The following is a 27,961-nucleotide window of genomic DNA, read 5'->3' on the forward strand; positions in this document are numbered from 1 at the left end:
TCATAAGGAATCAATGTAAGAACGTATTCTGTACCAAATGTTTCACTAGATGTAGGCAGATCTTCCTTCTTCTCAACTTCTGGTGTGGCTATACAAGTTGAAGTTTCTTCCTTCTTTGAAGGGACTTTAAACCATTTTCTCTCATCTTTATCTTTATCTTTATTGCTGTTAGCGCTGGTTCGTGGTTTACTCCCTGTTTTATTCTTTGCTGCAGCTGCAGCAGCTGCTTTGACTAAAGCTATCCAATCCTCCAAAGGAAAAACAAAAAACATGTGAAGTATTACAAATTAATCAAAATACAATTACACTAATGAATATATATCACATTTTTAAAGCTGCTTTTACATAACACAAACAAAAATCGAGTTAATTATATTTACATGGTAGACCTTCAACATGGTAGATTATCAAATCTAATAATCTAATGGGTTAGTTGTATTCTATGGCCTCCCATAAAATAGCAAAAATATTCAATAACAAGTATTTCTTTGACATGTTTTCACAGGAAAAAAAACCCTAAAATAACAGAGGAAACCTATTGCAAATATGGAATACTACATGACATTCTACCTTAGCATTTTAGGGTTTAAGGGCTGCATTGCATTTCTTGTCCGTAATACAATGGAACATAAAAGGAGATAAAAATGCTAAGTTGCAATTCTGCAAAGATTTAAAGAAATGTATTCACATTGAATGAATTACTATTCCTCACTAGAAAGAATGTACCATTCAAATTACAGTCGATTTCACAGAAATCAAGCTATGATTTTATTTTCTAAAGCTTTCAATGTTCAGATACCAATTTCTCATAACAGCTTAATATTACTGATGAAGAAAATATGAGCTATTAGACTTGACCAACATAAAGCACACACTGTCAGTCTCCAGATTAATTTCTCTCCCTCTATAACTTCCTGGGTTGGTGTTAGTTACCATTCTTCTGAGGTGTAAATATTTATTTTTCCTGAGTTAATTTTTTTACTTTGTTGCCAAATAAATTTTACTATCTTATTTTTAACTAAAAATGCTTATTGTAAAAAATATGATAATGTGCAAAGAATTATAAAGTGTGCTAAAATTTTAATTTTCACAATCTGAAAGATTACTTCAAAACAAACATTTGGAGTATCTACAAAGTTAATCTCCCACAATGGCCACTAATCACTGCCAAACAGACCCCCAATGCAGATTCATCCAAAATGTATATTAAATTCCTAGTTCAAGCAACAAAAAACAATTTCATAATATCAAATGAATTTAATTCATGGGTTATATTAACAAATATAATATAGGTAAATAAAATTAAGCAATAAGCAATATAGGTTGATAGCTATCCAGCCTTGAAAATAAATGAAGACAGTAAGCCATTAAAAAAACAAACAAACTCTCTCTCTCTCTGTCTCTCCCCATGATTGAAATGAACTGAAAACATCATGTGATTATACCTAACACATTCATTCATCAATTTTCTATTGAATATCTTGCTATATATGCCAGGATCCATGCTAAGCATTCAAGAGACAACAGTTAATAAAAGAGTAGTTCTTCCCATAATGAATTCACAGGCAACAGAGATTATAAGACAGTGTGACAGAAGATATATTAAAGGAATAAACCAAACACTATGACAGAACGAAAAGATTAAGTTTGACTGAAGAGAAAGACTAGTGGAAGGCTTCAAGGAAAATAACGGATGAGTTGAACCCTGAAGATAAGTAGGAACCTGCTAGGAAAGAGGGCAGTAGAAAAGGAGAAAATGGACCCTCCTAGCAAAAGGAAAAACATTCAACAAAGACATGGACATCAAAGTGTGCAGGAATGGGAAAGAGTCGTGGAAGGCTCAAGGAGCATCGTGTGTACCTAAAAGCATTATGAGTAAGTTGAGTCTTGAGACTACTATTTAAGTAGTAAGGAAAGAAACCACCACCAATGGAAAAAAAAAAAAAATTGAGAGAGATCAATCAACAAAGTAGAAAGAGAAATAAGAGCAAGTACAACCAGATAAGCAAAGTGTTACATGCAGCAGAGATCATAAGTCTGCAGACTTATTAACAGCAGAACATTTAATTCTGAGTTTCACACTGTGGCGGAAATATTAAGTTATTAGAGAAATATTGACAAATATCAATGGTACAAATATCAATGGTAATTTCCATTCCATGTTGTTTTCTACCTCAAAGAGAAAATTAGAAGAGAATCATGCTGCACCTTGTAAAATTTAAAATTAGGTATTTAAAAAAATGATTCTTGATCATATGACTTGTTAAACATGGGAATCACTGAAGCCATGTGATTGAAGAATTCTATTATTTTGCTCTTGCATTTTTAAATAGGAAAGCTTCACTGTCAAAAATAACTGGTGTGATCTTTATATGAATTAGAACTAATAATGATACATTTCCAAGTTCCCTTTAGAGAACATAATAGATTAGTGTAGTAAACTTAGCACTATGTTTGAAATCAGAAGATCTGGGTTCAAGGAGTCACTGTACATGTAATGGGTCAGTAAAACTTTAAGTCAAGTTACTCAACTCTCTGAGATTGGAATTCCTGAACTGTGAAACAGAAATATCAGCCATACTTATGTCAAAGGATTTACTGTGAGAATATAATAAAAAATATACACAGAAAATGCTTTGTAAATAGTAAAGGACCTTATGAGCCAATCTTCAACACCAGTGAGTTACAATGTAAACTTTATATCAGTACACTCTCAGGAAGAAAAAAGTAGGAGAGAAAATGCAAGTATATGCCCTATTATCAGCCTCCAAATTAAAACTATATTAGCTCAACTCTTATCCTGTAATTACTGCTGTTATGTTCTTATTAAGGTGGAGTATCAGAAGTAACAGTAAGAAGTGAAGTATCTCATTAGATGGAGGAGTTAGTTCTCATCCTATAAAATATGTCAGTTTCATAGCTGTTTACGTATCAACACTACCATTCCACTAACAATTATGTAAAAGAAGAGAAAAAGGAAGGTAGGGAGGGAGAGAGGGGATCTTCTTAGGCAGTCAATATGTCCTCCGTACCTTCTTTCCCAGTGAGAAAATGTCTACAGATACAGTGTAAGAAGAACTATAGCTCATACTTCATCCACTATAGTATTAAAAGATCATTAAGGTAATCAAGCTAACCTCTGAATGCAAGAAGAGGTCTACCAGTAGTAACCAATTGGTTCAAAGTGAGAAACGACAGCATCAAGACACTTATTTAGGCTTAAGAATATTAATTAATACAGGGGTTCATATATATAAAATTGTTATTCATGTCATATTTTATACAGGTCCTATAAAAAGTTTAGGGAAGAGAATTTCCACAGTGCATTTATTTGATGCATTATTCTTTGCTATGTTAATAAAATAAATTTTACTTTATATCTTTATAAAGGAATTCACAAAGTTTTCAAAATCTAGATAATACACAAGATAGGATTCTCTTAGCCTTGCCCAAACTATACCCGATTTAGCACATTTCCTAGATGAAAACAAGTCAAAAACACTCATAAAATGGGAGCAATTTATAAAAGCCAATTCTACAAGTATCTCTAAAGTGCTTGTCATTAAGAATTATGAAGAAAAAAAAATTGAGACTTTTGTTTAAATAGGTATATACTAAACTATGTTGCTAAGACTTTAATCAATCTCTTTATGCAGTAACTGAGAAATCACACCACTTAATGCTTAAAAGAACATTTTATTTATACATACATGTAAGAAGACATGAAGCAATTCCCTGATCAGAAGCTTTTTCATTCTGAATAGCATTTACATATTAATTGGGGAAAAACCTCTAATAGCTCATCATTTCATAACTAAATTTTTGAAAACCAGATGATTGAAAACAATCACACCTCTCAGATTTCTTCAGGAATAATGTTTTTAAATGTGGTGGTATACACTTCTAGACTATTAAATGTTTACATTTGGCTGAAGACGACTAGATGAATTTTAACACATTCCAGAATATTTTTCCCTGCACAGTTTGGAACAATTATGTAGCATATTTCCATATTAAACATTTATATAGACTACTTTCAAGCTCTTAAGATTAATTGTAGGTCCAGGTGCTGAAAATCCCAAATAACAGCAGAACAAAAAAGAAAATACTTTAAATTTCTAATGGCACCTTTTCTTTCCAGTATTTCAGGAGACAGAGTCAACAAATGGAATCATGATTTTAACTCCATCCCAGATGCTCCCTCATCCCAGATGCTTACCGTTCATTCTTGCTTTGAGCAGTGACAAAGCACGTAACTACACTGCTTCATCATGTGACTCAGAGAGCCCTACCTGAAACAGCCTACAGAGCGTCAGGTAAGCGCCTTTTAAAGAAGGATGAATGACTATGATTTGTAGAAGGAAAGAAGAGGATAAGAAACTCAATAAATATTAACTTTCTAAGTGATACTATATACCAGGAAAACAAAACAAAATTTTTAAAAAAAGGCACTTACCTCACTTCCCATAGACTGGTTACACGATCCAGCTGGGTCGATAGGACAACACCAGCTTAGTGGATGCTGGGATTTCACCTGGAACAGAAACTAGTGACCTATAACTTTAGCAGGTCTAAAACCAAAGAAGCAAAAATCAAGTGTATAATTTATTTTACATTCTAAGCTTCTTTTTCTTGCTGCTATTTGGGGCTGTCAGCACATAACCCTACAATTAGTTCACTTTTTAAAAACATATATATTTTGATTTTCACCGTTCAGGATGATATCTCTGGGTAGCTAGGAATACTGAACACTCTTACCTGCCCCTTAGCATCCTCGGGCATGGCTTTAATGTGCATTCTTTTTAAACAACGAATTACTCCATCATAAAACTGAACTGTGAATGTTCCTGAAATAGGAGCAAGTCAGAATCATCAGAAAATATAACTCAACCTTACAGCAGCAACTCTTGAAATCTAACAAATAGACCTGATATAAATAAGTGCTCTGAGACTGCAATAACTGCAAACGTACACCTCTTTTAAGGACTCCATCAAGTTAAGTTTACTTTCTCCCTCTAAAAACACTGAATTCATATTTTCATGAAAAAGTGCACAGATTTAGTCTTGATTAAGTTAGTTCCATGTAATTATGAATTTTACTGAGGGATTTTAAAATTTATTTTGTAATCATTTAAATATGTTTTGACTTACATTTCACAAAAATAAAATGATTATTTACAAAAATGTGTAATATTTCCAAAGGAATTACCATTTGGTCTTTTTGAAAATTTCTTCAAAATAAATAAGAGAGAAAGATCTGATATACAGAAAAAATCATTTTCCCAAAAAGAGATTACTCCTTTGGCAATAGTAATGAACTGGCAAATAAAAACTATAGAATCCTATACTTTTAAGCTAGAAAACACCTTACAAATCCTCTCTATAAAAGTCTTCATGTGCAAATCAGGACACCGAACTCCAGGAAAGCTGAATGCTGCATCCAGTGACACTCAGCTAAGCAGCAGCCCAGCCATAACTATCACTCCTGATCTAGTCTAGCTGTGTATGCCTTTCCTACTGACTCATCCTACTTTCAGGACTCAAGATTCTGTTTGCATGTCAGTTATGAAGCACAGGCAGTTCTGTTGCAGATCCCATGCTCTCAAGTCAATATAAACCAGTACTATTGGAAAATACATAAATTACATAGATTTTATACTTATGAATATTCATGTTTTTCTATCATTTCGTAGATGAATGTTTTTCTACCATTTCACAAATGAGGGCAGAGTGCCACTTTAAATAAACAGATCCTTGGCCTTTGCAAAAGAAGTATAAACAAGAAATGTAATAATTGTTATTAATGGTTTTGGAGTTGGCACCAAAACCAATAGCATATACGTGCAAAGATTTTTCTTTTTTTGTCATTTGAACAACACCACTTGTTTTCATGGCTTTCAATAATTAGCATAATACTAAATATCACAGATACAAAGATCTAAACTCAAGTTATAACGACTGAGCAGGTGAATAGCAAGGATGTAAAGATGTTGGAAAAATTTTGAGAATGCCTACTGTACCTTGCACTACCATCATTTCTGTAACTGTCTGTCCTCGTTCATCTTCCATACGGCATTCAAGACGAGCCCAGGTGGCTCGCTAGGCCGCCCAAGCATTCGGCCCTCCCTGCCTTTGCTCATACTATTTCCACTGCTGTGATCCCTTCCTCCTTTTCTCATGCCTGTCTCACTCCAACCCACTCTTCAAGGACCATCCCTAAAGATGAAAACTTCTCAGACCACTCCAGTCCACACTGATCGGCCCCTTCTCTTCTCTTCTGTAAACTGTGTTACGAAAACCTAAAAGTTCACATTTGTTAGTTTTGTTTTGCTTTTATACTGAATTGAGGACTTCCTTTGCTTTTATTTCTTTTTTGAGGGGGGCGGGGGAAGCAGGCTCATCCACCACACAGGGCATATAGAAATAACAAAAATAATACCTCTAGTGGAGATTTTTAAAAAATGAATATCTGCCAATATTTCACTAAGGGTTCACTGAAACTACTCCTGAAAACAGCAGGGATCACAATGAGTATCATCACTCTTCCACTAATGTAAGCTTAATTAATTTAGCATTAATGTCTACATTAAATGCCTGTGAATAAATGGGGCAGGAAAAAGAATGAGTGATTTTGTTTCTGAGTGTGTGCTATGTGTGTATGTATGCATGCACTTGCATATGCATGTACTCAGGCAACTTTATGCACAGAAGGAAGGTCCCAAAGCTCTCCACACTTAAAGAAACTGTTCTTAATTAAAGTAGAGAGTATTGTTTAGTTTTGCTTTATTTTGTTTTGGGGGGATCCCATTAACCAACAGAAAGATTCTTTACTTACTTCCCTTCCACGAACTGTTACTGACTGCCTACTCTATGCTGGGCTCTGGACTAGACACTGGGAAGTCAATGTGAATAAATAAGACTTGGGAATGTGAGTGAGCTCCATAACACAGGTATATAGGAGTTTAAGTGCATAGTGAAACATACATCCCACTAGAAAAGGAGAAATAACCTGCACACCTAATGACTTGAGAAGTTTCTCAACACTTCCTGCAGTAGGATAACTGGTGGTAATAAAGCCAAATTCATGATTTCAATTCATTGAAACAATTAATTGGATTAAGATGCTTGTAAAGTTATATCGTGATTTCTAGCTAGATTATGATTTACTTTTTTCACACCTAACATTCCTTAATGTATTTTTTAAATGTCTTCATCTTCTATCTCTCAAAGTTTGTGGTTTAAATCTCTTCCATGGCTCCCATCACTTCTAAATAAAATTCAAATTCTTCAGCAAGATTATAAGACACTTCATATATCAATACTTAACTCTCTCTCCAATCTCTTAGACCCCTATTCTACCCCCTTTAAAGGAATCCTTCACTCCAAACAACATGCAGTTACTTAAAATGACATTCCTTTCTCGTCTCTATTATTTTCTACACACCATTTCTTCTGCCAGAAGCCTTTTCATCCAGCTAATAGCTAATTTGTCTTTCAAAACTCAGTTTAAAGGAAGTGCCCTTTACTTAGATTAAATACCCTTCTTGCCAAAAAGCTGTTGCTCAATGTTTCTTTAGTGAAAACAATGAAGAAACGGACATTTAAGAAATAATTGTAATAGAAAAATAATGTATTACTCACTTGAAAAATATAAAATAAAAAATAAAATACAAGTATTTCACAACAATTTTAAATGAGATTTTTAAATGAGAAATTCAAGAAATATTTGTTTTCAATAACAATTTAAATATTAATTCTCACACCTTTCCAAATTAATCAGTATAAAAGTTCTATTTTTTAAATTCATTATCTGTCCAATGGATTCATCAGTCTTATACCACACTAACATACCTGATTTCTGTTATTGTCAACATTTTTGATCACTTCAGTACCTTCTACTCAGCATCTGATATTCTAACAAATGTCCACAAAAGGTAACTGGGAAAATTAATTCAATTATTTATAGAAACTAATGGAAGGGGAGAGGGAAGAGACACAATAAAGAAATTCTCAAACTGATAAATTTCCATACCCTTTCCTCAGAAAATATTGTACGTATTTCACTTGCAAGTTGAACTGATTTTAATTTCCCCATATCTTTACCCTGTTCTCACATTCTGGTTGAGATGATCATAAATACAGCTTAGCCACAAACGGAAACAGAGAAGTAGAAATAAAATGCATATAACATAGCCTGTAAACTGAAAGTTGAAAGTTTTAATCAACTATTTACTTCTACTAATTAAAACAGTTTATTTAGGCAATAAATCATGTGACATCTTATTTTGTGCAATATATAACAAATTAAATGCTCCCCCAAAAGAATACTAGTAAGAAATTCATTCAGAAAAATATAAACAAAGAGAGGTAAAATCTATATGTAAAAACTATATATGCTATTTAAAATTAAAAATACAGCAAAATTTTACTATTAATCCCATTTTAAGTCTCAGATCATTTCAAACACATACCTTCTTTGTTAATTGCTTCAATCTTGGCAGGATAATAGCGACAGTCTGTCCAACGAGCCAGGACTTCTTCTCCAGCTTTAAAATCCTATTTTAAACAACTTTTTAAGATCAATTCCATGTATAATAAATAAACTTTTCCTTAACAAAAACAGGCTTTTGAAAAATTTAACAGAATCCTTTTAAAATATGTCATTATATATGTACCAAAATTAGCAAATGGAAAAAGCTTGCTTACAAAGAAATCTTCCTCATCTTTTAGCCCTTCTTTTCTCAGTGCAGGTCTCTCAAGGGGTCGCAATCTATTGCTATCCCAGTAAATCCACTCATCATAACGATGACTCCAGCGCTCAAAATGGACCAACATCTTGCCCTCCTCATAGTCGATTTTTTCAATTCGTGATGGATACCTCAAAAATAGAACAGCTTTATATGAAGTGAATATCCTTATATTTCTTTATACAAAGTATTAAATACATTTAACTGAAATACTGCTTATCATTAGTATGTCCATATTTTAACTATAGAACCAACAAAGTTTTCCTTATTATTGTTGTCTTTTTCAAATCACTGTTCTCAAGATCTGAGGAAATAAACCCTTTGATACACTCCCAGTGGAAATACAAATTACTGCACTGTTTTAGGAAGTAACGTGGTAACGTGTGAAGAGTATTAACATATTCCTACTTTTTGAACCAATAATTCCAAATCTGGAACTATACAACACAAAGCATTATTTATAAAAACAAAGAAAACAGGAACCATCACAAAATATGGTTGGAAAAACTGAAGACTGTCTTTAGCTATGCTATACAAACAATGGTATATCTACCAAATGGAATATTATTATAGTCTTTAAATATGGTGTTTACAAAGAATTTATGATGTGAGAAAATGTAAAAAATAAGCTCTATATTTATTAGAATTATAAATGTGTAAATTTTGTCTAGAAAGAAATACAAATATAGCAACATGTACAGTTGTCTCTATATGGCATACACACACTTTGTTCCTTTTTTCTATACTTTCCAATATTTTATAGTGAGCATCAATTATGGTAAGGGAAAGGTCATAGTAAGGGAAAGGTCAATAAAACCTTAAATTTAAAAATATAAAAATAATATTTCATTGTTCTGTCTTCATGTGTGATGATTCTCCTATGATTAATTCCAAACTAAAATTTAGTTAACTCAAAACTTTTTACAAGGAAAACTGCCTCATCATCCCTAGTGTCCTGTATCAAAATGTTCACAGATGACTAATTTTCTTAAAAGTATGATTAAATGACATTAAGAACTCAATAGCAGCACAAGGTAGATGATTCAGCAGTAATAGCTTATCTCATATTTTTCTAGTTTCTGATAAATTTGGAATCTTTGTTTTCCCTGTGGAAAACTAGCTTTATGTATAGAGCACAACAGACCTTATATAACTTTGAAATTTAGGAACTGATTACTACCTGCTTTATAGATCATGCTACTCAAGGTTTTCAGACATTTCAAGGGCTCTGAATCATTCTCTGATATGGCTTCTTTCTTCTTTGACAGTCAGCCCCACTTTGGACTAATCATACTGAACTAATTGGAATTTCCTCGAACACATCATGCTCTATAAAGCATTTGTGCTTTTATACATTTTATTCTTTCTGCCTAGCCCTAAACTGTCTTCCCCTCCTTTGTATACTCATAGTTCAAGACTTGGCTAAACAAGTAACCACTGTGTGAAGACTTCCTAACTCCCCTCCCCCGACTGCTCTCAGCACTCAACACCTTACAATCATCTCTGTGCACATTCCTAAACTTGGTGCTACAGAGCATCTATATTCCTTCAGACGTTGATACATGTGGCACAAAAAAGCGTCCCATGGTCAAATAAGCTAGGAAAATACTTGATCAAAAAAGGTACCAGCCAGCTGCCAAAAAAAAAAAAAAATGCTGTCTTTATTCTTGGTACTGTCAAAAAGATTAAACAATCAGTATTAATAAACTTAGGGAAATACGTAAACTCTTTTCTCACAGTATAGTTATTCACATTCCTCAAGACAGTAGAGAGCTAAGGAACATGATGTTAGAAACGCTACGCTGGCCTGGGAGCTTTTGTGGATAACCGAGTCACATTCACCTTCTTCGCCCTCAGCATCTAGCACAGTGACAGGACACACACAACAGCCACTCAGGGAATGTTCAATAGGAAAAGGAAATGATGCTAAAGAAAGACAATCTGCACATTTCTTCAGAATTAAGAAAACTGTTGACCCAACAATAACCTTAAGATCTTAGTCTTAGTCTTTTTAAGGGGGTGGCTGTGGGTAAGGGAATATTTTGCTAAACAAATGCATAAAAACAAGAAAATCTAGTAGATTAACCTACTTCCTGAGGTGGAAATGCCTACTCCAGTCACTCTGAATCAATGCTATAAAATGCTTGCCTTCTGCAGTGTTGCTCTGGTTTTGTTTGTTTTGTGCTGCTCTGGTTTTTAAAGCATAAGCATTGTCAATATCATTAAGGGAAGTCTAGAACAAGGCTGTCCTTTATTTTTCTATATTCACTAGCCACTAAAGTACTATAAAGAGATTTTTTATCAATTATATAAGTTGATAAATTTGTCTCAAAACATAACAGCCTCTAATTTCATATGCTTATCATCACATCTTTTAAATTTTGAATAAAAAATAAGGGATTTACTCTCTAGGTTTCTTCAGGTTCTAAATGTATGCAACTTTATATATTTGAAACATTTCTCAAAGTAAGACTAGTCCCCAGTAACAGAGTTAAACACATTTTTATTTTCATAAAATGATTCAATTCAGTAAAGAATCAATCTAAATGAGTTCAAATAATTTAAATCTGGACTGCATTTTTAAGTAAGTATGGTTTTCTTAAAAGATTTCAAATTCTGTTGGCTGAGAGGATGCCTGATACAACGAGATTAAAAACTATATTTTGGGGAAGTTCTTCAGGATAAGTTATAGCATATTATAATCTAGAGATTAATATTTATGTACACTTGGGATGAAGGCCAAGAATTAAATAAGTAACACAAATACTCAAGATTATTATCTATTTTAATTTTTACAATGTTTACTAATCAGATTTTGAATCTTAAAGATGTCAGAAATATTACCATTATCAAGAATATCACATTTCTATTTATTCATTCAACATAAACGCAAACATCTAATAAGACTAAAGCATTTGCTAGGCACTGTCTAGATAAAAAAAGAAATGTAACTCCTACCATCAATAAGCTTAACTTAGAGTCAGGTGAGGAGAAAGAAGAATCAGAATATTTATTGTCACATGTATGCTAGACTCCATGTTCCTTACTTACTGAGTGTCAACCGCTCTTTATACACTTTATCTCCTTTGATTCTGGTAACCATCCAAGGTGTAGATAACACAGTCCCCACTTAACACACGAAGACCTGTCCAAGAATATACATGGTGCAGCCAGTATTCAAAGCCAAGACTAACTGGCACAAAAGCTTATGCTCCATGCCAATAGGAGAAATGGAATAAGGCCTGTATCTAAGGAAGTATATCATACACAGCAAAAATGGTAAGCACATACAAAATTTTACCCCAAATGAGTTAATAGTTCAGAGAAAATTACATGAGATGCTTTAATAGTTCAGAGAAAATTGGGGAGATCACTAAAGGTTCTTGGGACACTTTTCTGTACTTGGAGGGGATTTCTAGGATTTAGACTTAATGAATATAGCACAAAGGTAAAGTATATACACAGAACATAATTCATTTAATCAATATTCATTTACTTAAAACTATCATGTGGCTTTGGGTTAGGCAAGCACCCAACATGGATTCAGAGACAAGCAGGATGTGGTGTCTGTCTTCAAGAACCTCATGTTCAGAGACCGGAGGGGCACTCAAAGGAAAGAATAATATACCCTTTGGCTAGATGACATGTAAGTAGTAAGGTAAATGAAGGAGGATACTGGGACATCAGATTGGACTTGTCAGCTTGGTTCAACCTTGAAGGGCTTTGAAATAGCAAACTAATGAAATGACCCTTTATTCTACAGACAACAGGGAGTCATTTAAAGTTTGTACTTAATTTGATTATCAGTTACACCTTAGAACATAAAAAAAAAACATGAAGATCTTTGCAATACACCTGAAATGTACAAAATGGCAATTTAGCATATAATTTTATACACTGAAATAATTTCCCTGTTCTAGCAGATGGCCCATAGTAATAATGTTTTGATACACACAGTGAAAGAAAAATACTGACTGTTAAACAAATTGTATTCACAAATGCCTCTCTATCTTGAACTACAACACTATTATTTTTATGTACTATTTATATTTTATTATAATTGACTGAATTGAATATAGGATTTTTCTCATTGAATGTAGTATTATGTTTTTTGTTTTGTCATCTTTTAAAGGCTGAGTCATAGAAAGTTGTTAGAGTAAATAACCGCGATTATGCTCAGTCCCAGACATTTGTAAATGATTTGGAAAAAAGATTTAAGAAGTGGGAGACAGGTGTTTCACAGTTTAAAGTATCAGAAATAAGATGCCAATAACAAAAATTAGGATTAAGAAGAAAACAACCATAGTTGGCATCTCTCAAGGGTTCAACAGAACGAGATGGAGAGGCAACATCACTAAAAAGTATGATTCCTCAATACCAAAATTCTACATAGAGTTCTCTTACCCCTTTTCTGTTACTGCAAAATACCATAAAATTTCCACTATCTATCCTCCCTACTATAATCCCACTTTGAAATGCACGCACTGCTTAAATATCATTTTACTGCTGTAGAAAAGAACGGATTGCTTCTACTGCTCTGGGTCTATCTTGAGCTCATACGTCTTTTACGATTGAATCCTGGAGAGCAGAGTTTACCCTCAAAAAACAAGAAAAATAATTCACCCTAAAACTGGTTCTTTCTAGCTCTTTTGGCTTAATGGAAATGAAGAGCATTCTGAAATACTGAGAAGACTTTGAAATGATTCTTGTTGAATTTAAAAGAATTTTCACATATGCAATTCAACTGATCTCTCAATTGATTTCTTGGGACCCTTTCTGTATCAAAGTCCTCTAATGGTCAAGTTATATATACTATGGCCATAACTAGAGTACAGCAAGTCCATCATTAAGAATAAAAATTATTTTCACCTTCTCTGAACTCTTATAGCCTTGCATTGCTTTATCTGATATACTGTCATTTTAACACTATGACTTGTGCCTTCCACTTGCACAATTAATTGTTCAAAGAGAAGCAATATCTGTTCATTCTAGACTAAACCTGTAATCCAATAAGAACCAAACACTGACCAAAGAGGTTAGCTATTCACTGAATATAGTGTATTGGTTTTCTACAGTATCAACTCTTGAGTACTGTTAAAACACAAAGAGAATATGAGAGACCTAAAATGGGAATCAGCATTGCCAGTGAATTCCTATGTTCGCTCACATCCTTAACTGTTTTACATGGGCAGGTCTTGACTCACCCACTAGGTCAAGAGATCATCAATTCCCTGTGGCTATATACAAAATAGTATGTGTTTGGCATAGATGTGTTGAATATTCTTTTGAGGTGGGGATTTCCAAGTTTAATCAGATTTCCAAAGGGGTCCATGATCAAAAAGAACAACAACTCCTGAAGGCAAGATCATCTATTAGCACTCAAACTACTGGTGCTGCTTTCTCCTTGGATAAAAGAGGGAAAGAATGGTGGGCATGCAGCTATGTCAAAAATATAATCTGTTGGATTAATAAAAAATTCCTTTGTCTTCAATAAAACAATTAAATATTATGTGAATTTAAGAAACTCATTCTGATAGTTTGATAGTATCCACACTTTTTACCTGTATTGATAAAGAAAGTCAACCATGAGAATAAGGAAAATTCCCTGATACGCTTATGGCCTAGAATTTCCTGCACTTAAGTCGAAGTACAGTTGATAACAACCTATGGATAGGTTTCAATTCACTGAGCAAGACCGCAATATGTTATGTTACCAAATGTCCTGAAGACTTTTAGAATTCACTAAATTTGAGTAGAGATTTGACTAATTATTTGAATAAATGCCATATCAATCAAAAAGGCAACAGTATTTTAAAAAATTGTCCCAATAAGTTATTCAGATTATGCATTTTAAGTAATAGCCATTTTCTTGTTTATACTGATAATAAAATTTCTAATTTATGTAAATTTAGAAACTGACAGTACTGCATTCATTTCACTTAATCAACAAAGAAAAAGAGAATCAAATACGTTAACACATTTACCATATAATGTAATAGCTACTACAGTAAAGACATAATATTACACTAGCACACAGAAAGAGTATCTAAATAAGGATGTTCTCTCAGACAGGTAATGTATGAAATACACTTAAAATAAGACTTAAACATGATCTAAATGTTAGCAGAATCCTAGGGAGCTAGATTAACAATTCAAAATAGTTTTGTGGATAAGAACTTCACCTATAACATGGCATTCATAAAAAAAAATGACTAAAACAGAAGAGTTAGAAACAGAGGGATAAGAACTGCCTTTCACACAATTGTCAGGAAGAGGATTATTTGCCAAATAACAAAAATTAATGTAGAATGTAATCCAAAGCAAACAAAATATTCTTGTAACCTAGTAACTCCAAAAATTTCAGCTTCCTGGAAGCACTTTAAACTTACATTATGCTTTGTAATTTTCAGAAGTGTTTTCTTACCCATTCACCCATTGATTATAACTGCAATAAGAATGTCACCTATTATTATTATAGTATTCTAGAACTCAGTGCTTTTAAATACTGCTTGTTAATTTGTTTCACACTTTAAAAACAATGCACTGAAAAACAAAACCCTTTTGATTAATTCAAACAATATTCCAAAATTAAATATAAATACAAAATAATCTAGAATTTCAAGAACATTCAGATAATAGCTTATAGGTCAAAATCACATCTTCTTCCAACACTGAATTCTAAGGGTCTCTTCATATTGTTTCTCAGGTCCGCTTTTCAGACCTATTCATCTCCATGGTCCATGTCTAGTACAAGCTGCCATTCACCCTGTTTCCTACTTGTCCACAACCTTCGAAGTAAAGAGAAGGTAAGAACAGATTTAATTATGTGTTCTCCTTTAAAACCAGTGGCAGCCACCCTTCAAATTAATGTTTCATTTCAGGTCACTGGACTTAACATCCTGTTCCTCTACCCTTTAGCACCTGAATCTCCTGCCATGCCTACCACTCATTCATACTGTCAGTTCTAACCCAAATCAAAATACCTGCGCCATGAGAATCCATTAGACTACTAAGAATTTCTTTCCTGCTCTATTAAAACATGCTCTTCCTGTAACCAATATTTGACTCAAAGTTTACGTACTTCAGATTATTTTTTCAGGCTACTACAATCAAAGTCTTTCTTACTTAATTATACCAGCAGAACTCAAAATTATAGCAGGCTGCAGTCATCCAGTTCCATTTCTTACTATTGAGCACTTAAAATTTAACTATTACAGACAATCATATTTGTCTATACATCCATTAAAGAATTTACATAGATTCTTCTTCCATTTGACTCTACCTTCTTAAATTAACTAATGCTTATGTTATTGTTATGACAATAGCTAACATTTATTAAGTGCCTATCATTGGGCAGAAACCATGCTAAATTCTTAATATGCATTGTCTTGCTTAATATTCAAAGAACCCTTTGAGTGATGCACTTATTACTATTCCCAGTTTTTAAAAAGAGGTCACAGAGGCTCTGAAAGGTTCAAGTTTAAAAAGGCAATAAGTGGTGGATCCCCAAACTCAGGTTTTTCTGTCCATAAAGACTATGTGTTCAATCATTATAGATTCTGCATTCTGCAACTGATGCTTTTCAACTCTTGTCACACTTATTGCAGTGTTTCAAATATAAGGGGCTCTTACCAATAGGCACTGAAAACAGATAAATTAAATAATTTGATTTTTATATTGTTTTTATTTTATTTTGCAAATTTAGTCTGCTTTTTATACAAACAAACATGCCTAAAGTGGTTTTTGTTAGCTTAAAGTGTATGAAGAACATCTTTTATCATATTTTACAAAATAAATACCCACCTATGCATAAAAGGACTAAGCAAAGAAAAAAGGCTCTTCTATTTTATTATTAAAATTTCCCAAAACGAAAGGGGCACTGGATCTCAACTATGCCTATGTATGAAACATCACATTATTAAAATGAAACACTCTGAAAAAAGGAAGTGGCTTAACTTTTATCATGTTTGAAAATTGCCATAACATAAATTTAAAAATTAAGATAAGAAATCTAGGATATAATTTGTTATAGAACTAAGAAAATTACTGAGCTACTTTAAAACTAAAATTAAATCTGATAATCTAGGTTGACAAATATCCTATGCTTAGTTTTCAGTCCAAGTCACAATTCATTTGCAATAATTTTCTGCTATGGTAACCATCTATTTCAAGATATCCCTGAAACTTTTGTGTTCATTCTTTATAAATCCACCAAAATTCAATAAACTTTGCTGGGCACCTTTTATGAGTTAGTTACTATGTTAGGCCTTGTATATATCATTTCATATAAGTTGCCTATACTTCAGTACCCTACCTAATCACAATGTACTAGATACGTATTCATTTTTAATTGAAGACAGGTTTGGGTTTTTTTTTTTTTTTGGCAATTAGAAGACAGACTGATAAGACACTCTGAATATTAAATAAATATCTATATTCTCCCTTACACTTTACTATAATAATTTTCCCAAAGATGAGTTAATTATAATTTCTGAAATAACATAATACTTGCATATCAATTTCTAATTTAATAAAAAGAATATTCACATGTACTGACTAATGATCCATGGTAAGTAATGGCAGGCAGTGGTCAATAGTTTTTCAAAATATAAAGTTATAGTAAAAATAAATACAAAAAAACTAGGGCTTCTATGAAGAATAGCAAAACTAAGCTACCTTTTCAAAATCCCATTAATTTCTTTTAAAAAAATACTACTAATATTTAAAACTTAAAATTAAAACTAGTATTTTTGCCCTTCAATTAAAAAAATCATTTAAAAACAAAATTAAAAACACTTAAGCATCTGCAGATACCAGTTCTGTCTATTCTATAAAACTATAATTGCAAAGCATCCTCTTTTAGTATAGTTTACCACAACAGATAAACTATTTCCCAGCTAGTGATTTTAATCAACTTTCCCACCAAAAAATAAACCAATGTCTCATGTGATATAACAAGTGTGAAATCTTACAACACAAAACAATAACATTCAGCAGGAATGATGTAATGAATAGAGAGTTGGATGTGTGTGATATGTGACAGCTGGACTTCAACCAAATGTCAGATAAGCCAATAAAACTGTCTTTTCTCTTGGTCCAACCTTTGTCACTAAATGAACACACACATAGGCACACAAAGCACAGCTCAATGAGCCTGAGATTCCTGGACTTCACACCATTATAGATTTATGAAGGAGGATAGGAAATCATCAGCTTGGAAGTTCGATTCTAAGGTCAGCTTAGGAAGAAGGCTCTCAAGGATAGATAGATAGGCCTAAAATTAACCTGCCTTCCCCAAGCTCTCTAATTCCAAGAAGCAAGAATGACATAGGCTTGCTGGATTTTCAGGGCCCTTCTAAATGCCAGATACACACATATCACTAGAATAGGTCGGGAATTAAGATGGCCTGTGAACACTGAGTCCATTTAATAACTAAGGCTCAAAGCTTCAGGGAATCTATACGTGAGGCAATGGGGTTATAGTGGAGAGATCACTATACTTGGAGGAAAAAGGCTCCACACCCAATGACTATGCCCCAGATGCTTCAAACCTCTGTGTCTTTAATTGAAAATTATATTCACCTTTCTCTACTTTTCTCAACTCATTTTCTCTTCTTTTAGTGACCAGCAGTTTTGAACAAACTACATATGATTTCTTCTTGTCAATCTTACTTCTGCCTCAGGTCTGCATTATTTACCAATCTAAAAATGAGATTAAAAAACAAAACAAAAAAAACTGTCACCCCTGAAAAAGTGAAAATATGAGGGTACTCAAAAAGTCTGTGGACAAATAAAATTAAAAGATAATATGAGTCTTTCCATGAGATTTTAAAAAAAAATTTTAACATTTACTTGTATATACTTTTGGGGTAGAGTGCGTAGTTTCAAAACATGCATAAACTGCACAATGATTCACTTAGGGTAGATAGCATAGGTTTGAAGTACCCTCATACATAAAAGCAATGGAGTTTGGAATTGAAAAGGACACCTCTCCAAAGTACATAGTTCAGGGCAGAATAGCACTTAGAACCCATATTTTCTGACTTCCAGTTAAATATACTTTTTTTAATATTCTTTTTCTCTAGCTTTTCAAGAAAACTAGGATAAGCACAAAAAGCATTACAGATCAGAAAAAGTTCTATAAAAAAATGAATCAACATATTGAAAGGAAGAACATTAGAGCAAGAACAAGCAGGTGTATTTTAAAATAAATAAGTCTACTCTGCTCCTATTTCTAACCTTGCTTTACTTTTCACTTTTTTTGGAAGGCGGGGGGAAGAGAAGCTTTTTTATCTTTAGCATTGTTGAAAGGAATTTATGGGGCTTTCTTTTGTGTAAATTTTAAAAATTTAAAGAACTAAAATGTTTGGGCACTGGTGCAAACCTGCTTGATGATTAAACTGGATGTTTCACTTAGACCTCAAGATTGAAAATTTGTCACTGTCTGAATGTAAAGAATCTCATAATTAAAAAAAATTATTACAGATTTCAATTTGAATTCTCTGCAAGAAGTGTAATTAACCTGGAGTCCATGAGTAAGTTATGAACTTATGAACATAATATATAATTAAATTGTTTTGGTATATACATGTAGTTGTACATTTTTTCTGAGTCTATAGCCGAAATGAGATTTTCAAAGGTAATTAGTGACTCAAAATAATAATCACTACTTTTCAGGTATATACAAATTTAGGAAAATCCAATGTACAAAAAGCTAAAATTTGTATTCATATTAGCAGAAGAATCTCTATCTTTAAAGTATTCACCAAACGTTCCTACGAATTTCAAACTCATCTAATATAATTTAAACATGATTTCTTTTTTTCAATTTGATCTACATACTACTTGTCAGGAGCACCCTCCTACCTTAAACATAGATCACACAACTTATTTCTACTAATGTTTTCCTTTGAATAGTTTAATTCAATTAGTAAAAAAACAAGTCTTTATTCAGAAAATATGTACTTTTGATTAAATGAGAAGGTATTTGTACTTGCTACCATCAAATTTCCTCAATTCTCCTGGCCTATTATAATTTTGTTCACGAACATCTTAAAAACTCACATTTGCAAATGTTCCATACAGTTCAAAAAACTCCAAATGTGTGGAAACAGCATTTGCCAATTCAAATTTATACTGTTCTATCAAACTCTGATACTTGGAGACATCTCCACCTTTTTTAATCTTTCATTTTTCTTTTCTTTAGATCTAGAAGAGAATTAAATAGAAATATTCCAAAAGAAGTCAGAAGAGCATCATTCATCTGAAGATTTTAAAATGACTCTATATTTCAAAATTTAAGATTAACATGAGTGTATTATTTGATCTGTTGTGTTTTTATAATTAAACCACTTACTACAGAATAACTATTTTAATTCCAAACAAAAGACAGAAGTTAAATAAGTAGTCAAAGCCAGTTTGATTTTATCAATTTTTTTACTGAACAATATTCGGAATAATTAGATACTTTAATATTTGCAAGGGTGCTCTGTAAACTGTAAAAATCTGTGGAAATATGAGGATTTCATTATGACCTCAAGAAGACTATCTATAAGCTTGCTGCAATGACATGTTTTTCCTTCTACAATTCCAGGTCACACTCGTGTCAACACTAAAGTTACATTTAAAAATTTATACACTTAACCTTCAGATCCCCAAAGATTTATTTTTCAACTCTCCCTCTTCCCTTGCATTTACCTCAATGCCTTATAATTATGTATTAATTTGCATAATTTAAACCAAGATTAAATATATAATTTTATTTGATCCTTAAAATCAACCTGCAAATAAAAGCCAGTAACACTGCTTCCACTTTACTGTTAAGCAAACCAAGTTAAAGGATTTCCCATATTTACAGGATTAATAACGGTCTGAATTAAAACCCTCCTACTTAGTGTCTCCAATATGACCTCGACTATAAACTCTTTCTATCCCCAAATATATTCCTGTATCAACACAACACACCTGTATCCATTTCATTCTTAGGATGTTACTGCCTTCAAGAAATAATAAACCTCATTGTCAAGATTTGTATGTACAGAGGCTGTGGTGGAAAATATGATGGAGATAAAACAGAAAATGGTTGAGTGTGTTAGTTGTTAAACATTAGCATGTTTAAGTCCTTATGCAGATTGTTGAGGAAGAAGTTAAAGAAAATGTTTTAAGTGAAACTACAAATTTTTCAAAACTTAAAGCAGCCCAGCCCATCCTATTCAGTAGGAGTTAGGTTCAGTCGGTATAGAGAAGATCCAAGTATCAAAAAACAAATATCAGAACAAAGATGACTAAACTCTCAATGGCATCTAAGTGCCTGCATTCATTAGTACTGGTAAATAATCAAACCATCAGTGAGTTTTCTTATGTGGCTATCAAGTTATCTTGAAAACAAAAAGTAATAAATCACTACTTAAAAATATAATGTATTAACGAATAAGATATCTTTATAAACTTGAACGAATATGATTTGTTCAAGCAGTAACAATGTACTTTTTCTAAGAAAAAGAGATTGAGTCTTCCTCTTCAATTAATTCTACCCCAAACCTAAAATCAGGAGCTCAACTTCACCTTATTTCTGTTCACTAAATTTAGAGTTTATCCTTTTATTTCTAGGGCACATACTAAAAATTATTTTCCTTTTTCATATATGAAAACTCTTTTACACATAGGACAAACAAATTGGCATTTTGGGTGCTCCACTATCACCACTTTCCTTCTGCACTTATCTTTAAAAGGTAATTGTATCAACATGTGATGTTAGTTCCTTAATAACAGATATACTGCTTACTGTAAATGTTTTGAGACAGTAAGCAAGCAAGATTTGTATTCCTGCTCCTTGCTGTCCTATGCCTGTAACAGTTCAAACTACATTAAAATATGACATCAACTTTTCAAACTGAATTTAATAAGACTATGCATTCAATAAGAACACACAAAAAAAGAATATGAAAAAAAAGAGAAGGAATTATTTTAGTATATTTTCAATGATAAATTATTTTGTTCCTCACAAGAATGTCGAAGTTTCTCAACAATTAAATAATCCTACATTTTAATCTGATACTAAAGCAAAAATTTGTAGAATTTATATGAAATAAAGAATGGTTTCTTACAAATGGAACAATATGAAGAATAAAATTTATTATCCCATTTAGAAATAAAATCTGTTAAGAGCATTTAGTCTCATAGAACTTTACACCTTACATAAAATCCAATGCATCTTAACAATTAAATAGTTGACCATAGCAAACCACTTAATACTAAATTTAAGGGTCCGTCACCCAAGCCTAACTAGTTCTTCAGACTAATGAAATTAAACAAAGTCACAATGAGCAAATTATTTATTTGAATTACCTAGAATATGTATATACAATACTCTTAATTCTTTTTTAATTAGGAGTCACCTGAAGCAGAATGTTCTAATCTTTATATAAATGAGCTCATAGATGACAAGTTTCAGTGATGATCATATGTAATTATTCTGGCTAATGTTTACTTATATTAAAGAGACCATTATTCCAGGGTCATTAAAATCAAGTCTAAACTTAATTTAGGAGTACACGTGTACAAGGAGTACATTTATGTGATATCACCCTATCTAATAAGCACTTACAAATTTCTTGGTGAGATGCTACAACTTTCATTTGCTCTCTGAAATTCCAAATACAGGTACTTTAAAAGCACACAATACCTAAAAGTACATTTGGTCACGGTTTTAAAGCAGTTCTTTTTGTAATCTTTTTCTTTTAATTACGGGATCATAAATTTAACAGCTGTTGAATTAGAAAACATTTCACCATCAAAATTAAATTTCTCACTAATACCAAAGTTATGTTAATATCCCTGCAAACTACTGACAGAATTAATGAATTATGTGTTTCTCCAAAATTGGAAGATAGTTCAATTACAACTTTACCAGCTGGGAAGGCTAAGATAACATTAACACAAATTAACGAGTTATTCAAAGCCAGTAACCTAAAAAAAATTAAATTAATAAATAAATAAGTAAATAAGATTAACATCAAAGAAGTAAAAGGTATTATTTCTCATACTCTTGTGTCACACAAGAGATTCGACAGTCTTCAGAGTAAAAAACTCCTCTTGGGACACCTATACTCCCACGTTTATTGTAGCTCTATTTACAACAGCCAACAGTTGGAACCAACCTAAATGCCCATCACTGGATGAGCAGATATGGAAAATGTGGTATATTTTTACAATGGAATATTACTCTGCCAAAAAAAGAGAATGAAATTCTGCCATTCACAGCAACATGAATGAACTTAGAGAAAATTATGTTAAGTGAAATAAACCAGGCACAGAAAGAAAAGTACATGTCCTCACTTATATGTGGAAGCTAATAAAAAAAACAGATGAATGAATGAACAATGAAAGAGAGACAGAAGGAAAAGGGATGTATCAATCACAATAATACAGTGGGCTTTTGGGGAGAAGGGATCAGAACTGGGGTTGCAGGGGTTGGGGAGATGAGGGAGGAGAAGTTCGTGGGGAAACACAAGGATCAATTATATTGTGTAATGACAAATGTGCTGATTATCCAGATTTGAACACTGTATGTTGCACACTGCTACTGATGTTTGATGTTGTACCCCACAGATACATACAATCAAAAAAAAAAAAAGCCTCTTGGTCAAATCAGAGCCACGATAGCCACTGCCTAAACTGGCGTCTTTTGTTCAATGGTCTAATGCAATGGTTTTCAATTGGTAGCATTTTTGTCCCCCCCACACCCCCACTCAGTGGACATTTGTCAATGTCAGGAGACTTTGCCATTTTTTACTAGGAGGAATGCTACTGCCTGGTTATCAGATGCTTCCCAAGCCCCTCCTAAGAACTACTCTGTACACTCTCCATTTGATGAGAGTAACAATTAAACCCCCTACAAAGATCTACCTACTGAGATGCAGCTAGGAGCAAGGGGCCAAATAACTGTGTTTCTCCACCTCAAACTGAAGTTTCAGACTGTCCCAAAGCAGAGGCCAAAACAGAGACCATTAAGCTGGGGGTCCTGGAAGTGTGCCAAGCTCTAATGCCAGATGCTAAGAGACAGAAACTCCAGGCTAATCTAAAGTTAAATATCATGACTAAACAAGATTTCTCTGCCTGCCATTGTCAACTCAGGAAGTTGACTTAATGCAAATCAATCAAAAGAAAATGTATAAAACAACCACTACAGTTTTAAGAAGTTGTAGTGAAAGAAAATGTCAAAAAGTCTGGTAGATGAAGTCCTGGAGTTGCTAAACCACTACACCCCTCATCAAACTAAATGGGCTTCAGGAGGAACAAAGACAGTACCACTCCCAGAAGGGGAGCTTCTAATGCCCCTTTCAGGTTATAAACCTGAGAACTACAACAATAAGACATCTGCCAAGACAGCAGAAACAGGGATCAGCTAACCTAATAAGGAATGCACTCCCTAGGAGAAAGGAGAACCCTCCTTATTCCTACTATGGCCTGGTGACCATTGTATGTTGCTTCCCTTCTCTCCTTTCCAGATGGTGATTTTATACCAGTTAATAAACTTTTCCTACATCATTGTATACAAGGTATGTTGAGGGTATTTCAATTAACCATTTAACAGATAGCCAGAATAGGGGAAGAAACAGAAGGTCTAAGAGGATGGCCCATGTAGTGGAGACAGTAACAGCCAACCTTAGTTTACTGCCCTCTGGGGAAGGAGGTTAAGTGTGATTTTGGTTTTAAGTGAGAGAGTGAATAGTGGAGATATTTCTGAACATGTACACTATGAAAAAATTACTAACTAACCATTAGTATATTCTGTAGTTTCAAGACTATCTCTGACACAGGCCAAAAAAACAGACCTACATCAAAATTTATCCAAAACTTGAGAAGCTGGTTATCTTGATTAATCCCCTCTCCACCTCCACCAATATAACTCATGTTAAACATGCAAGGCTATTGATATTCTCTATATACCTCATATTCTAGACAATTATTTTCAGTTCTTAGCATCTAAAAATGATTATACTAAATAACTGAATAAAATTGGTTTTAAATGCTAAACTTGAAAAGTAGAATTTAAAAAATAATGTATATGTGTATTCAAAATGTGAACACACTCGTGTTTCTGCTGCCGTCAGTAGAATAGATGGCAATTAATCAACATAAGTAAGATTACAGATATTGTGCTTTAGGTCAAAGTTCTATGTTTTCCATACCATTTTTGTAAGTAGTCCAGTGCCTCCAAACGAGCACCAATCTCAAAAGTGATCCCAGGACGATTTGGGGGCTTTTTACTCATCTTGAGATCCTATTCTTCAGTATTCTCCTTTCACTACCTCAAGAGAAAAAATTTAAAAAGTTAGATTTTGATGCACAAAATGCATAGGGAATATAGTGTAAGGGAATGGGCAAAATTAAAATTAAACAGAATTTTTAAAACAATACATGAGAAGTAAAATACTTGCCAAATTTTTAAGAAATGATTACCAACATCTCTAGGTAAAGAATTGTGCACCTTGCAGACAATCTTGATGATGAATTAAGAAAAAGGATATAGAAAAGATAACTACTTAAAAAGAATGAATAGATGGACCATTAAAACTTGCTAATGGGTAAAATACTTTCAATTTTAACTTAAAAAGGCCCAAGAAAATTCTCCACAACAACAGGTGAAAATGCTTTTCCATCTTTGAAAAATTAAGTCATCTGACTTCTGGAATATGACTACTGAAATTCTTGAGAGAACAAATTAATCAGGTTTTTCATTTAGTTTCAGCAAATATTTACTGAGTGTCTCATAATACAAAACACTAGATAAGACACTAAAGCACAAAAAATGGAGGAAACAGTAGACACACTTCTCCACCAGTGAAGATTCTAATAATTCCTCTTGTGATTAGGATTTTTCATTACCTATGATCTCCCACTATTGTAGCAAATGACTCAATAATTTTAATATAACATACAGTATAGAGTTGCAAGGAAATTCCTTATACTTCACATTCAATAAGCAATAATACTGATTTTCTTAAATTTGAGAATTTGTTTCTTCTATATTTCAATATAGCCAGTGCCCAAAGTCATAATAAAAGTGGTTGGAATGTTAAAAAGAACAAAAATTCCAAAGGAGTATCTATTCTCTCTAGATCATTCACAGGTGAACTATTTACAATCCTTTTGGGTATAGTGGCCACCCAGCACACTTGAGATGACCTCTTTTTCACTAATGGGCATTTGAGGAATATGAATACTTTTTGAATTAGCCTAATCAAAATATAGTAAGTCATCAGGAATGCAGACTTATTGTTAGTGGGGTAAAGGAGAGATCCCTAAAACATTTTTTGATATTTAAGATTAGTAATGACCATGCTCCCTCCAGTTTAAAAAAACACACACAACTATGTCATTTTAAATAATGGTTTGGTTACAATATAAAATACACAAAACATAACAGCAAATATACAATTCCAGCTGCCCCTTCCTCTCTCTTCGAAAGAATCTGATAGGTAAGGGGAAAAATAGCATCAATACTCTCCATGAAAATACGTGAAATCAATCTTAAATACTCATGGTTGGGGGAAGGGGATATCCTCCTGGCATGGCATCAGCAAAGGTTAACGCGTTGAAAAGTTAACAGGAAGCTTGGCCAGGGTGTATTTGGTGTAAAAGGAACAAACATGAATATTTTTAACAGAGATCTTGTCAGTGTGTAACATACATGGCAATTACTTAAATGTTTGTGCAGAAATCTAATCAACCTGTTCTGCTGTACTTCACAGGAAGAATTCAGTAGGTGGTAGTTCACCAGTTGAACTAATATCTTTTAGGATCAAACTTAGAGCTCATAGTAAGTGATAAAGAAGTATAATCCCCCCAGTGACACTTAGGTATGAGGACCGGAAAAGCCAAGAGTTCCTTCTCCTTGGGGTGAGAGAGATGGATAAAATAGGGGTTTGAATTAAAGGACTTTTTACAAAGTAAGAGTCTATGGGGGGGGGGGGGAAGCAGAGAGAAGGGGACGGAGAGTACGGACAGGTATAACAAAAGGAAGGAACGCCGAAAAAGAACGGCAAGAAATATAAGGATGGTGGAAGTTGTGGGAGATGACAAGTGGGGAGAGAAAATTAGCAAGAAAACACAGACAGAGAAAGTGAAGCAATGGTCAGAGAATGACCGCGAGGCCAGAAAACGTGGGGGAGTGAGACGGTACACGGAGGGAGGTGGCAAGAGACAGACAGGAAGGGCTCAGACAGGGCTGGCGGGGAGCCTGAGAAGCCTCCAGGTTTGACAGCCGTCCGGCCCTCGGCAGGGGGGGAAGGAAGGGAGGGGGAGCGGGAGCGGCGGCGCCCAGACAATAGCTGCAGCGAGTTATGGGGAGGGAGGCGGGACGGGAGCGGGCCGGAGAGAGACAGCAGCGCGGGGGCGTCCCAGGCGGCCAGGCGGGGACCAGGCAGCCTCCAGGCCCCGCCACCGCCTCTTACCGACTCGGCCTCCTCTCCGCACAGCAGCCGGGCAGTCCGGGGCCGAGCCGGGGCACGAGCAGGGCGGCCAGCCCGGGCCTCCGCCTCCGCCTCTGCCTAAGCAGCGGCCAGAGAGAGAGCAGGAGCGGAGAGAACAGGGACGCAGTGCCCGGTCGGCCCGAGGTTGCGCGGGAGTGAGCTGGGTCTGAACCCTCAAGCCCGCTCGGGGTCCGCTGCCATCGCCTCCACCACCGCCGCCACCGGCCAACCCTGACGCGACGCCGGGCCCCCGCGACGTCAGCTGCCCGCGACACGCCGGAAGCGGGCCTGGGCTCATCACGTGACTCGCGAGGGTTGGGCCCGGGCCGCGTAGCCGATTGGAGGGCCGCCCTGGGAGGCGGGGCTTTGCGGCAATTGGCCTACGGCTAGCGGGAGGGGCCCTGGTTAGCAAAGGAAGGAACGCGAGCTCTGGGCGCCTATTGGCGGTTGTGAAGTGTTTGACCTTTGAGAGAAGAAGACAAAGTCTATTGATTATTATTGTTGATTTGATGGAACCAGGTTCCCAAAACTCCTCTCCTCAGGACCCCAAGCAAACTTTCATAAATGCACTACACGCTTTCTTAGGTATCCGCCGCATTCCACATAAAGAATAGAGCAAATGGTTACTGTTACAGTCAATAAATGCCTCTCGAATGGATACTTTGTGGTAGACTCTATTCTGTATGTCACATGATAATCACAATTGCACAACTGTATTGTTCTCCACAATCGAGAAGA

The 27,961-nt window shown here is 34.3% G+C and overlaps 1 protein-coding gene across 3 annotated transcripts in view; it reads right to left on the reverse strand.

Annotated features, from left to right (window-relative positions):
- The window catches only part of PHF20L1 (PHD finger protein 20-like 1), a 71,299-nt gene extending 43,813 nt beyond the window's left edge, over positions 1 to 27,486 (reverse strand). Inside the window, exons 1-7 of one of the 3 annotated variants that reach the window (XM_008570292.1) lie at positions 27,206 to 27,395; positions 24,941 to 25,060; positions 8,707 to 8,878; positions 8,472 to 8,556; positions 4,759 to 4,847; positions 4,457 to 4,534; positions 35 to 248 (exon numbers count right to left, since the gene is read on the reverse strand). In XM_008570292.1, the coding sequence (XP_008568514.1) occupies positions 35 to 248; positions 4,457 to 4,534; positions 4,759 to 4,847; positions 8,472 to 8,556; positions 8,707 to 8,878; positions 24,941 to 25,023 (721 nt within the window). In that variant the 5' untranslated portion in view covers positions 25,024 to 25,060; positions 27,206 to 27,395. Of the gene's footprint in view, positions 1 to 34; positions 249 to 4,456; positions 4,535 to 4,758; positions 4,848 to 8,471; positions 8,557 to 8,706; positions 8,879 to 24,940; positions 25,061 to 27,205 lie in introns of all 3 variants that reach the window. The other 2 variants (XM_008570294.1, XM_008570291.1) reach the window with 2 other exon arrangements.
- Between the last annotated feature and the right edge of the window lie 475 nt (positions 27,487 to 27,961).

This window comes from Galeopterus variegatus, unplaced genomic scaffold (genome assembly GCF_000696425.1).
Source record: "Galeopterus variegatus unplaced genomic scaffold, G_variegatus-3.0.2 Scaffold589, whole genome shotgun sequence".
Taxonomy (NCBI): Eukaryota; Metazoa; Chordata; class Mammalia; order Dermoptera; family Cynocephalidae; genus Galeopterus; species Galeopterus variegatus.